Source organism: Quercus lobata, chromosome 5 (assembly GCF_001633185.2).
Source record: "Quercus lobata isolate SW786 chromosome 5, ValleyOak3.0 Primary Assembly, whole genome shotgun sequence".
NCBI classification, from domain to species: domain Eukaryota; kingdom Viridiplantae; phylum Streptophyta; class Magnoliopsida; order Fagales; family Fagaceae; genus Quercus; species Quercus lobata.
Genome location: NC_044908.1, coordinates 47,765,423 through 47,779,301, shown reverse-complemented (window position 1 = coordinate 47,779,301; position 13,879 = coordinate 47,765,423). Strand labels below are relative to the sequence as shown.

At 35.2% G+C, this 13,879-nt stretch overlaps 1 protein-coding gene across 1 annotated transcript; it reads left to right on the top strand.

The window, feature by feature from the left end:
* Positions 1 to 6,008: 6,008 nt before the first annotated feature.
* On the top strand, positions 6,009 to 6,665 carry LOC115990592 (protein DELAY OF GERMINATION 1). Its single transcript, XM_031114408.1, has one exon. It carries the CDS (start codon positions 6,009 to 6,011, stop codon positions 6,663 to 6,665), a length of 657 nt encoding a protein of 218 aa, XP_030970268.1.
* Positions 6,666 to 13,879: the final 7,214 nt, after the last annotated feature.

Sequence of the window (13,879 nt, the reverse complement as noted above, 5' to 3'; positions counted from 1 at the left end):
TTGTATTTTATTTTGAAATCATGTTTTGATATTTTAGCGTAAAACAAGATTTGATTTTTAAGCTCACTTCATAAAAAGATGCAAGTGAAATGGTAATGTAGAGAGAGTAAGATGCAACCATCTCCTTTCTATCTCTAAAACTTTGTCTCTCACAATCCTCCATAGCTATAACTCACCTTGAGCTTTGTCCAAGGTCGAGAGCCTGGAAACCTATAATTGTACATTAGATTTTTTGTAAAATCCTATATTGAAAACATGGTTCAAGGAGAAGCTATTCTCCATTTCTCCTAAATAATTTTTCCATAATGTTATTGTTAATAATTACTATTATGTAACTCGTGCTTATACACATGAATGATGAATTGTAGTGGTGCTACTGGACATTACATATACAATATCAATTCACTATCACTATCCATGAAATTATACTAAATACAATACAAAATGAAATAATAAATTGGTTCAATAGTATCTCCTAAATTGAATGAGGATAGGTACATGAGATCGTTTAGCTTAATTACAGTTTGTTACGTTCAATATCTTTACATACAAAATATCTAAATAGAAACAATATAAAAATATACTCATTAGTTCAGGGGTCTTTTGGTCATTCTTAGGTTTTGGGGGTATTACGGTCAGTTTTTAGGTTCTAAGGGGATTTCGATAATTTTAGAGGAAATTGGGGGAATTCTAGTCATTTTTTTGGTTATGAGGGAATTTCGGTCCTTTTCTAAGGTTTCCGGGGTTATTTCGGTTATTTTTTAGTTTCTAAGGATATTTTAAGATATTCTCTAAGTATAGGGGGCATTATGGTCATTTTCTTTTCTAAGGGTATTTTGGTCATATTTTAGATTTCATGGTTATTTTAGTCATTTTTTAGGTTTTATAGTAATTTCGGTCATTTTTTAAGTTTCAAGGTCATGTGGTCTTTTTTTTTGTCCTAAGGGTATTTTGGTCATTTTTTAGGTTTCATCGTTATTTTGGTCATTTTTAAAGGTGCAAGGTCATTCAATCAATTTTTTATTTGTTCTAGTGGTATTTTGGTTATTTTTTAGGTTTTGTAGTTATTTTGGTCATTTTTTAGGTTTTATGGTAATTTTCATCATTTATTTAAGTTTTAGGGTGATTCAGTCATTTTTTAGGTTCTAAAGGTATTATGGTCATTTTTTAGGTTTAATCGTTTAAGAGGTATTATGGTAATTGGTGAAAAAAAAATTCATCAAATGTGACAAAAGTACGCTCACATTTGAAGTTGGTACTGCCCATTGTGACAATGAAACTGTTGGACGTAAGAAAAAAACAAGGGTACAACCAAATATGGCAAAAGTATAGTCAAGAATAATGTTGCTACTGCTTAATGTGACAAGTACAAATAAACAATGTATTTGCATGTGTTAGTGTAAAATACACAAGTTTATTGAGTAAAACTACCTATTCACAAGACATTAATTTTGACATATACTTGTCATTGTCCCTATATGTATTTTTAAACCATTCTAATGTGGGATTGCCATCTTTATCAATAATTTTTTGCTACAAACATATATATAATAAGTAAGTAAAAAAGTGACTTCAATGATGGGCCCAAATGTAAAAGTACGATCAGATGTGATATTGGTACTACTCAATGTGATGATGAAATTGTCAAATGTGAAAAAAAAAAAAAATGAACTACTAAATGTGACAAAAGTACTATTAAATGTAATGTTGGTACTGCCAAATGTGACAATGGAACCATCAAATATGAAGAAAAAAAAAAGGAGAACCACCAAATACGACAAAAGAATAGTTACATGTGATATTAGAACTGCACAATGTGAGAATAGAACCGTCAAATGTGAGAAAAAATAAAGGAACCGCTGAATGTGACAAAAGTACAAACACATTTGATGTTGATACTGCAAAATGTGAGGATGAAACCGTTAAATGTGAGAAAAAAAAATAAGGGAATTGCCAAATGTGACTAAAGTACTGTCAAATGTGATGTTGAAACTACATAATGTGAGGATAGAACCTTCAAATGTGAGAAAAAAAAATAAGGGAACTATCAAATGTGACAAAAGTACTATTAAATGTGATATTGGAACTGCACAATGTGAGGATGAAATCGTCAAATGTAAAAAAAAAAAAAAAAAAAAAAAAAAAAAAAAAAAAGGGAACCACCAAAAATGACAAAAGAACTATCACATGTAATGTTGGAACTACATAATATGAGGATGGAACTGTCAAATGTGAGAAAAAAAAATAAGGAAACCACTAAATGTGACAAAAGTATTGGCAAATGTGATATTAGAATTGCACAATGTGAGGATAGAACCGTCAAATGTGAGAAAAAAAAATAAAGGAACCACCAAATGTGACAAAAAAACTATTATATATGATGTTAGAACTGCACAATGTGAGGTTGGAACCATCAAATGTGAGAAAAAAAAAAAAAGGAAACCACCAAATGTGACAAAAGAACTATCATATGTGATATTGAAACTGCACAATGTGAAAATAGAACCGTCAAATGTGAGGAAAAAAACAAGAGAACCACCAAATGTGACAAAAGTACTGTCAAATATGATGTTGGAACTGAACAATGTGAGGGTGGAATATTCAAATGTGAGAAAAAATAAATAAACCACCAAATGTGACAAAAGAACTGTCACATGTAATGTTGGAACTGCACAATGTGAAGATGAAACCGTCAAATATGAGGATTTGGTAACCTGACATAGCAGGTTGCATACTAATGGGTACCATACCCCCAAAAAAACAAGGGGGTACGGTAGAATTACCCTTTCAATTGGGTTATCTTGCTCTAGTTTTATGTAATTCTGTAATTTCTTATTTTAAGAATTTTTTGAATTGTTCTTTATTAGCAATTTGTGCAGTCTCTCTCATTCTTTTCTTGTAGTATATTCATATTACTTGTACTTCACACATACTTAGCTTATATAAGGCTTTATTGTATAGTGTTACACACACAAAATATACATTAATATACAGACAATTTAGTTTTTCACTCTTTCACTTTATATTCTTAATATGGTATCAGAGCTAACCTCGTCATAAAAGATCTCAAATATTTTCCTTTTGTGTGTAATAGCATAGGACAAAATAATGCTAATATGAAATAAATGTAATTAAAAAAAATCAAGTTATTTCATACATTTTAATAAACATTTATGTTTAATTTCATCTTGCTTTTTTTATTTGCAAGTTAATTAAAATTAAAAAATATTTTGTATCTCAATTGCGGGTTTTATCGTAAAAGGTGTTAATATTTTCTCTTTTATGTATATAGAAAAATAATTTGCATATATGAGATGACCATTAAAAAAACCAGGTAATTTATTTTACATGTTTAAAATACAAGTTTATGTTTAAGTACATGTTTATGTTAAAAGAAAAAGTTTGTTAAATTCACTTAAATTAAAAAACACCTAAGTAGAGAAGTTGATATTTTTGTTGTTTGATATTTTTTTGTAATATTTTAAATTCTATAAAGTATAAATTGAACATCATCTGTTATAATATTTGACAAAATTTCTAAAAATGATAGCCAATTATTTTTAAATTTATGGAATAGCTTTTATAATAGAGAGAAATATACATTGAGCACTAGATATAAAAATCTCTAATGCATGTGTAGGATATAATATTGTATATAAAAAAAAAAATGAGATTTGAAAATATTTTTCTTAAGTAAATAAACATGTACGTAAACATACACTTTTTTTTCAAACACATGAAAGATGAAAAGTAAATTCTTTATGTTCATCACATCTATAAATATTTTTGATACTATGAAAGCTGATACTTATATATATTCTTGGTTCTATCATACGTATCCTTTTCATTATAGCACCAATAGTTTTTTGGTAAAGAAACGCTATGTTCATAAAAAGTTCAGAACAAATAATAAGTGTCAGGTTGTTATTAGCTAGTATTGGTAAGGGAAAAAATATATTCAGTAGTAAATTCAAATTGAAGTCAATAAAAACTTGTCACCTAGAATTTGTTGTGAAAGCGTTATGAAAATATTGTGGACGTGACACTTCTCTTTTTGGAATAATTCCAATTCTATTCATTGATTCACTAATTCATTCCATTCGCTGATTGTTATCTTCTCCATCCTTATTGGTACAATACTTCAAGTGCAATATATTAAAATTTTCAATTTAATTAAAATACTTGGTTATATTGACAATTTTTATTATTTTCAAAATTGTTTTTGCATGAAAATGAAAATTGAATTTAATACAACTATATGTTTTAATTTTATGGACAATTCATGACCCATTTGATTATGAATTGTAGAATTTTTCTTTTCTTTTTGAGTGAATAAATTAAAATCATTGTTTTGGATGATGCCTTTGATACGAACAAAGCCTATTTTCAAGTATTTATTCGCGCATTTTCTCTATTAAGAAATCTAATATATTGCACAAGTATTATATCTAATACATAGGCATATTGGATTTCTTAAACCAAGCCAAACGCTTTGCAAGAGATGTTGGAATTCAAGACTTTATCATTGAAGGGGATTCCTTGGTAGTGTACAATGCTCTCTGTGGTCACATATCTCCTCCTTCTTCAGTGGTAGCAGTTGTATCGAGTATCAATGTCTTGTGTGGGTTTGTGTCAAGGGAGTCAATTCCGTATCGTACCGGCCAGCAATCCGGTACGTTCAACCCCCTTGTTTCGTACCGAAAAAAATACAGACTGTACCGGCCAATTTCGAGCAATACCGGCCGATACCAGGCATACCGGCCGGTATAGAAAAAGTTTTTTTTTTTTTTTTTTTAAAGTTTTGTAATTTTTGAATTTTTATTAGTATTATTTGTTTTCTTAATAGGCAATGGTAACTTTTAAGCTTTCTATTTTTTATATTGTGTTTTTTTTTTTTTTTTTTTAAATTGATACTAAAGTCTAAAACCATGAATAATTAGTTTTGAATTGAGGAAATGTTTTATTGTAAACTTTTATATTTATTATTATATATATATACACACACACACATACATACATACATACATATATATATATATATATATATATTTATTTATAAATATAAAAAATAGCGGTAAACCCGAAACGGTACACCGGTATTGACTGATATCCGAAATATATCGTACCGCTGGCCAAATCGGTACAGCCTCCGATACGGTATTAACTCCCTTGGTTTGTGTACCGTGTTGAATTTTCACATATTCGTAGACAAGGTAATAGGTCAGCGCATCTGTTAGCAAAACATGCTATAAGTATTGTTAATTTTATTGCCTAGATGAAAGAGAATTCTTGCTTTATTAAGCTAGCTCTTCACCACAATGTATCATTCTCTTTGTGATTGATCGATAAAGCTTTCAGTCTTCCTATCCAAAAAAAAGTTGGCATATATTTCCTATTGAAAAAACAAAAAAGTTGGCATTATTTAATGATATTAATTCTCATGCATTCTTTATTGTACAACTTTCATACGCATTATCACTTCATGTCAATTAGAGTTATAATTTATGCCTAAATAAAGGTGTGTACAAAGTTTATTAGAAAAATAACTGCATATATGCAAGGGCGGTATGTGTTTTCAACAGAACACATTGTGTTTTTATAACTTGAAATTAAATCACGGTTTCAGTTATAAATTAAAAAAATAAATAAATAAATAACACATACATTATTTTTAAAAATTAACAATTTTTTTCTATATGTAAAGCTTTTGTTGGTCCCTCTCTCAAAAAAAATAAAAAAAAAATGCTTTTGTTGGTCCAAGGCAAAGGAAAAAAAAGGAAAAGAAAAATATCGCACATGAATTAATGCTAGCAGATTGATCGAAGATTTTATCTGTTTCTACATCTAATCTATCAGGACAAAAGTCCAAAAATTTTCTGCAACCGACTGCTGAAATTGATGATCTACTTCTTTTGTCCCGTTTTAGACACTTGGCCTCACGTGTAAAGCATATATAGTGGCACGTTGATATCACTCAAATAGCCCAAACTGCTTTACCCACTTCATCAATGGCAAGTGATGACCAAGAGCGCTCCCAATGCTGTTTCCTCAAATGGATGAATCTCCAACAAGAAGAGCTCTTAGAGCTCCACCAAGCGCTAGCCCTACACGCCCACCACCACAACAACAACATCAACAATGGAAACGACCTAATCCAACTCGTAGAAAAGCGCATCAAACACTTCCAAGACTACGCTGACAAGCGAAGCCGACTAGCCCAGAACGACGTTTCTGCTTTCTTTGCTCCAACCTGGTGCACCAACTGGGAAAACTCGCTGCTTTGGATCGCTGGTTGCAGACCTTCCCAATATATCAGACTCATTTATGCGCTGAGTGGGTTGGAAATTGAGGCTCAGCTCAACGAGTTCCTTCAGGGCACAAGCACTGGGAAACTCGGCGACCTTTGTTCCAAACAACTTCACCAACTCGACAGTTTGCACAGCAAAACGATCAGAGCTGAGGAAAAATTGACAACCCAGTTGGCGAGTTTGCAAGAGGATGTAGCAGATCAGCCCATTGCAATGATTGCAAAGGGGTTGTTCCATGTCGGTGAGATAAATAGAGAAGTTGACAAGGCTCTGGATCAACATGAGAAAGCTATGGTTGGTGTTTTCTTATGTCGCACTATGGATAAGCAGATTGTTAAAGATATATTAGCCCATTAGCATAAGCTCAAACCTAATTCTACTTTGTGTGCAAGTCAAGTCTCCTACTTGTACTAGAAGTCTATTAGTCTAGGGTTTAGTCTACTATATATACATATGTTATGATTCATTATAATACAGGATTTGTACTACACTCTAATATATTATTGATGTAGCCCTTTAGGGTTTCCTCCGTGGATGTAGGCCGTTAGGTTGAACCACGTAACTCTCGTGTGTTACTGTGTTCTATATTTTATGCTTTCGCTTCCACATCCATACTAGCATATTCAACATGGTGTATCAATGCTAATATTTAACATGGTATTAGAGCCACCTTCTTGTGGTCATGGTTTTCTGTCCTTGCGGTATTTTTAAGAGCAATCTTTGTCTTCCTCGGTGTTTTTTTTTTTCGCTGCGTTCATCTTCTTTGGCTTCCTACTACTGCCGTCAAAACTCTCCGGTATAGTCAAGCCACCGTTAGAAGTCACATCAACACTGCAAGATTATTGCCTTCCTCAAATTACCGTCACAGAGCCAAACTTCATTCAAGGGACCTTCTCAACCTTATCAAATCTCAAGATTTCATCAAACTTCCATCTTGAGTTTGAGAGGGGGTGTTAAAGATATATTAGCCCATTAGCATAAGCCCAAACCTAATTCTACTTTGTGTGCAAGTCAAGTCTCCTACTTGTACTAGAAGTCTATTAGTCTAGGGTTTAGTCTACTATATATACACATGTTATGATTCATTATAATACAGGATTTGTACTACACTCTAATATATTATTGATGTAGCCATTTAGGGTTTCCTCCGTGGATGTAAGCCGTTAGGTTGAACCACGTAACTCTCGTGTGTTACTGTATTCTATATTTTATGCTTTCGCTTCCGCATCCATATTAGCATATTCAACATGGTGTATCAATGCTAATATTTAACATGGATAAATGTGTTGGTTTCAGGTTTGGTTAAATGCTAGTATTGTGCAAGTATTGCAGTATATTTTATCAAAATAAAGTATTGCAGTATGCTAGTGCGCATGCTGTCCCTTTAAAATATCTGTGCCCACAATTATAGGTATAGTAATTTTTGTGCTTAAGCATCCATCTTATGTATGGGTTTCAGATAACTAGACTAATAAAAAAAAATTTTCATCAAATAAAAAATATGAGTTCTAAATTCTATTATACAAAAAACTAATTAGTATTTTAGTTTGATGATAAGAGCAATCATAAAATAGACTTAATAACTTTAAATTTGTTGAATAAATATATACCTTACTAGAGGTCATGTAGACACATACCTTTGGTGGAGCAAATCACCAAATTGCCGGATCTTTCACTTTGCTTGCTTTACGAACTCCTCACGATCTCCTTTGTGGAACACCTCCAAGTCGTAGGAAAGGCTACTAGAGTCTCTCCTAGTTTCCATGCTCCAAATTCTAAGGAACAGTAGATGATGTCCCAGAGAGACGGCTTATTTTGAGAGAGCACTCAAAACTATACGTATGTTCACTCACTGTGTCTGACCCCTATCTGACTGATGTAGGAGTATTTAAATACTAGTAGAGATTCACTTACTACCAGATATATGTGATCCCTAAAAGATCTCATCTTTTAAATTTAAATGACTCCACTACTGATATTGATAACTCATATCAATATCTGTTAAGTTCAAATTTAAACTTACTTATCAGATAACCCATGTGGACGATCCATGGGCCATGGTTTATGGGTTGGACCAAAACCAGCCCAATTTCTAACATCTCCCACTTGTCCACACTGGGTACTATAGACAGAACTAGCTCCCCTCAATCTTTTGTCCAATCCTCTCTTTATACAGAAAAATGGAGTGTGCGACCTGACGAGAAGGTGTAGGGTAGGAGTACTATATTAAGTCACCATCTAAACTAACATAGTACATCACTCATTGTATCTCGTCTATGCCCCAGATTATTTGATCACACCCGATCAAGTTTCTTTAATCCCTCATGAGTTCAAAACTCAAAGCAACACTTGATCCTATACCATATAATATGCTCATGATTACAAATTCCTCATAATCACCCGGGCTATGAGCCATAAAATAAATGGTGTGTTCTAAATAATCTTTCCCAGACACTCATGTCAATTCATTTACACCTGACCGCTTTCCTAGACATGCTCCGCAAGACCGTATATATCATGGCCCTGAGATGACATGCTAAAATAGCGACATCAAACATTCACTTCATGACATAGTTCTAGGTTGAAAAAGGGCACAGAATGGACCATATAATGGTCGACTAGGGCTCACATAGTAACGGAGTAGGGATCTTTACAATCACTCCCTTAATTGGTCGGCTATAACACATACAGTATAATTTGTATGCTAAGGTGGAGCTCCCACTCAACTGGGCTTGTCACACTTAAACACCGTACAAATCTTAGTCCAATTGCCACAAAAGCAACCAACCTGAGTTTCTCAGCACAGTTACACATCAAGTTCCTGTCCAAGATCTCACATTTGGTTTTATTCATGCTTCATGAAGTTGTGGATACACTTCAAGTACGACTCCCATAAGTCTCATCTTAGCCTAGCTAAGGCGACATTCATTATATTATCTTGAACGCCTCCCTAAGCATCAAGATGATCACGTACTTGATTTACAGAAAAAACAAAGTGATCACTATGTCTCATCCTGCTCGCTACTCAAGCACTAGGGTGATCGTCTATGTGAGTAGACCGATCTAAGCCTGGTGACATATTCTCAAATAACGTGTGCTCAGTATGCAATATCAATTACATCACAAGATGAATAAAAATGAATAACATCATTATTGCATAAAGTATGAATAAACATAAATGTCCATAAGGTATCCAAAAAAACATATCAAATCCTACAAAGTCCCAAACTCCTAACATGAGCCTGAAAGGCATCTCTAGCAATGGCTTTAGTAAGTGGATCAACCACCATCCTACTAGTGGAGATATGTTGGAGGATCACCTCTCCTTGTGTAATAGCAAGACGAATGTAGTTATAACTAGTCTGTATATGTTTGCTTTTGCTATGATACTTAGGATCTTTAGCATGAGACAAGGCTGCCATATTATCACAATACATCTTTACAGCTTCATCTGCAAGAGATGTCACCCTTAGGCTTTGGAAAAATCTCTTTAACCAAACAGCTTCTTGTGCTGCTGCTGAACAAGCAACATACTCAGACTCCATTGTGGATAAAGCAATGCAAGACTGTTTCTTACTGCACCAAGAGATAGCTGCACCACTAAGTAGAAATGCATAACCTGTAGTGGACTTGCGCTCATCTCTATCACTGGCCCAGTCAGCATCAGAATATCCTCTCAATCTCAAATCTCCACCCTGATAGCAAAGAATGAGATCCGATGTCCCACGAAGGTATCAAAAAATCCTCTTAACTGCTTGCCAATGAATAGGTCCTGGATTACTTTGATAACGACTAACCATACCAACTGCAAAACAGATGTCTGGTCGAGTACATAACATAGCATACATCAGACTTCCAACTGCACTTGCATAGGGAACCCTTGCCATTTCTCTCTTTTCTTTTTCTGATTTAGGGCAATCTTCAAGGCTTAATGTATGTCCCTTCTCAATTGGAGTGTCTATGGGTTTGGAATTATGCATACGGAATCGCTCTAAGATAGTCTTTATGTAAGTTTCTTGAGACAAACCAAGAAGCTTCTTTGAGCAATCCCTAAAGATCTTAACTCCAAGTACATAATTAGCCTCTCCCATGTCCTTCATTTCAAAAATAGAGGACAACCACCTTTTGGTGGTGACAATCATCTCCATGTCATTTCCAGCCAACAAAATGTCGTCCACATACAAAGACAGGATAAGTAAACTCTTTCCTGATCGTTTGACATACACACAATGGTCTTCTTCCATCATTTCGAAACCAATCGAAATAATAGCCTTATGAAATTTGAAATACCATTGTCTAGACGCTTGCTTTAGGCCATAAATGGAACGTTTAAGGCGGCACACTTTGCGCCCTTGTTCCTTGACCTCAAAGCCAATAGGTTGATCCATATAGATCTCCTCTCTAGTTCTCCATTGAGAAATGCAGTCTTTACATCCATTTGGAAGAGTTCCAAATCCAAATGTGCAACAATAGCCAGAATAAGGCGAATAGAGACAAATCTCACTACTGGGGAGAAAGTCTCTTCATAGTCTATCCCTTCTCTTTGGGTATAGCCTTTCGCCACGAGACGAGCCTTATATTTGTCAATCGATCCATCTACCTTGCGCTTTATTTTTAAGACCCACTTGTTTCCAATGGTCTTGCGCCCAGGCGGAAGGTCAACCAACTCCCAAACTTGATTCTTTGCCATAGAATCCATCTCATCCCTCATGGCAACTATCCATTCATGTGAAGCAGGTGAAGCTAATGCTTCCTCATAGGAAGCAGGCTCATCAAGGTCCAGTGAATCACATATAAAAGATTCCCCCTCAATCTCAAAATGACGATGGGGAATAGTTCCACGTTCACTTCTACGTACCTTGGATCCTTGTGTGTCACTATCTAGTGGTTTGCTCCCACTAGGAGCAAAATCACTCCCACTATCTTTGGCGATTTCAGGATGAAGTTGTGATTCTCCACCCTCGCCCAAAGATGGTATGACACCTTCAAGTTCTTGCAGCTCATAAAGCTGAAGATCTTGTTTTGCTTCACTGATGCTTGGAAAATCATCTTCAATGAAGTTGACATCACGAGACTCTATCTCAGTCATTCCACCATCAGAATGTTCACCATACATTACATACCCCTTTGAGCTTTTTGAATATCTTATAAAGATTTTCTTACTTGCTCTAGGGCCCAATTTCCCATACTTATGGGAAGTACTGTGAACAAAACCTGCACAACCCCAAGGCCGCAAGTTCTCCAAATTGGGTTTTGCACCAGTCCATAACTCATATGGTGTTGTGGGAACTGACTTAGAAGGCACACGGTTAAGGATGTAGGCAGCAGTCATCAATGCATCCCCCAAAACGAAATTGGAAGGTTGGCTTGCGCCATCATCGATCTAACCATCTCTAATAGAGTACGATTCCTTCTCTCTGCAACACCATTTTGTTGTGGAGTACCAGGAATCGTCAATTGCCTACATATCCCTTTTTCCTCACACAGTTCCTGAAACTGTTTAGACAAATATTCACGACCCCTATCAGTTCGAAAAACCTTTAGGTTCCTTTCTTTCTGATTCTCAACCTCTGCCACAAAGCGCTTAAAGCAATCTAATGCTTCAAAGCGATGAGAAATCAGATAGACATAACTGAAACGTGAATAGTCATCTATAAATGTGAGAAAATAAGAGGCGCCATGGCGTGCCTTAACATTCATAGGTCCACATATGTCTGAATGGACTAATTCCAAAGGATGAGTTGCCCTTGGAGCCTTACCAAAAGGCTTCCTACAGGCCTTTCCAGCTAGACAAGGTTCACACATAGGTAGGCTTACATTAGTGATAGACCCCAATAGGCCTTCTCTAGCTAGTCTAGCCAATCTATCTTTTCCTATGTGTCCAAGTCTAGCATGCCACATTACAGAATCAGAAATATCATCATTATGAGCAATGAAAGAAAAAGAGGAATGATCTAAATCCAACATAAAGAAATTATTAGATAAATAACCATGTCCATACAAGGTTTTATTTAAATAAAAATCCAACTGAGGACCATCAAAACGGAAACTAAATCCAAGTTTAAGCATAGTAAGTACTGAAAATAGATTACATTGGACACCAGGTGCATGAAGCACATCATGAAGAAGTAACGTACGTCCCAGACGCAATTTGAGTTGGTAGGTTCCAACTCCTATGACTTCTTCTTGAGCTCCGTTACCCAAAATAACGTACTGTGTGCCTGTTGGTATCCTTTTGTAATCCACACACCCAACTCTATCTCTGGCTATATGTTTGGTTGCTCCTGAATCTACAATCCACCCAGGAATAGTATGAGCAACAAAAACATGTGTACAAACATAAGTAATAGCAGAGTTGTTAAGAATGGATACCTTCTTCGACTCAGTGCACTCACGAGCGAAGTGACCCTTCTTACCACAGTTGTAGCACTTGATCTTTGCCTTGTCCTTCTTAGCACGCTTGCCCTTTTAGCGCTTTGCTATCTTTCCTTCTTTAGGCCCAAGGTTACCAACTCCTTTGGCATTCCTCCCTTGTCCTTTGCATTTAGGCCTGAATGCCTTCCGCTGCCCAGATTAGGCGACAAGGAGGGTGTTTTGGTGTGCCCCCATGCGCTCTGCCTCAAGCTCGAGATGACGAGAAATATCAGTAAAAGTCTTGATATTCTCACTATGTGTCAAAACAAGCTTCATTTGCCCCCAAGTAGGTTCAGGCAGTGAACGTATCACCACTGTGACCTATTGTTCATCAGAGAGATTATTACCAGCAGCCTTTAGATCATGGATCAATGCTGACATTGTCCTTAAATGTTCAGCTATGCTGTGTTTTGAATTCATAACATATTGCTCAAACTTCAAAGTAAGAGCTCGCAACCTAGTTGCTGAAGTCCCTCCAAAGGCAATCTTAAGCTGGTTCTACATCTCTTGGGCATTTGGGTAGTTCTCAAACTCCCCAATAAGATCATTGTGCATGCTACTCAGCATAGTGAAGCGTGCACAACGATCTTTCTTAACCCAAGACTCATAGGCCTCTAAGTCACGGCGATGTTGGGCAGTATTCCCATTTTCAGGTTGCATCATCACATTGGTTAGGGTTTCAAGGACCTCTTGTTCATTAAGCAGATATTGAATTTTTCTATGCCACATATCATAGTTGGTTCCATCTAGTTTCTCATCCTTAGTTAGATCAGCAACTACATTCTTAGTGGCCATGTTCACTACATTCATTACACAAGTTGACATTAGCACATACATTTTTAGATTTTATTTCCAAAAAATCCAACTAGACCATGATATTCCTTTCTACATAGTAAGATTAAAAATTTTGCTAAGCTCATAATCATCTCTCACTATGTAAATTGGAATAACACATCTAATTGATTTTTAAATAAAATTTTGTGAAGAATAAAGCATCACATCATACACATTAAATCATACATATAACATATGTCCATACATTTTTGTGCACAACACATTGTGCATGGGCTCCACTATAAGCCCTATTGGTAATTTCATACAACATGCTAAGACAAAATTTGAAAATTATAGGTAACCGTGAAACACATCCCCTTACA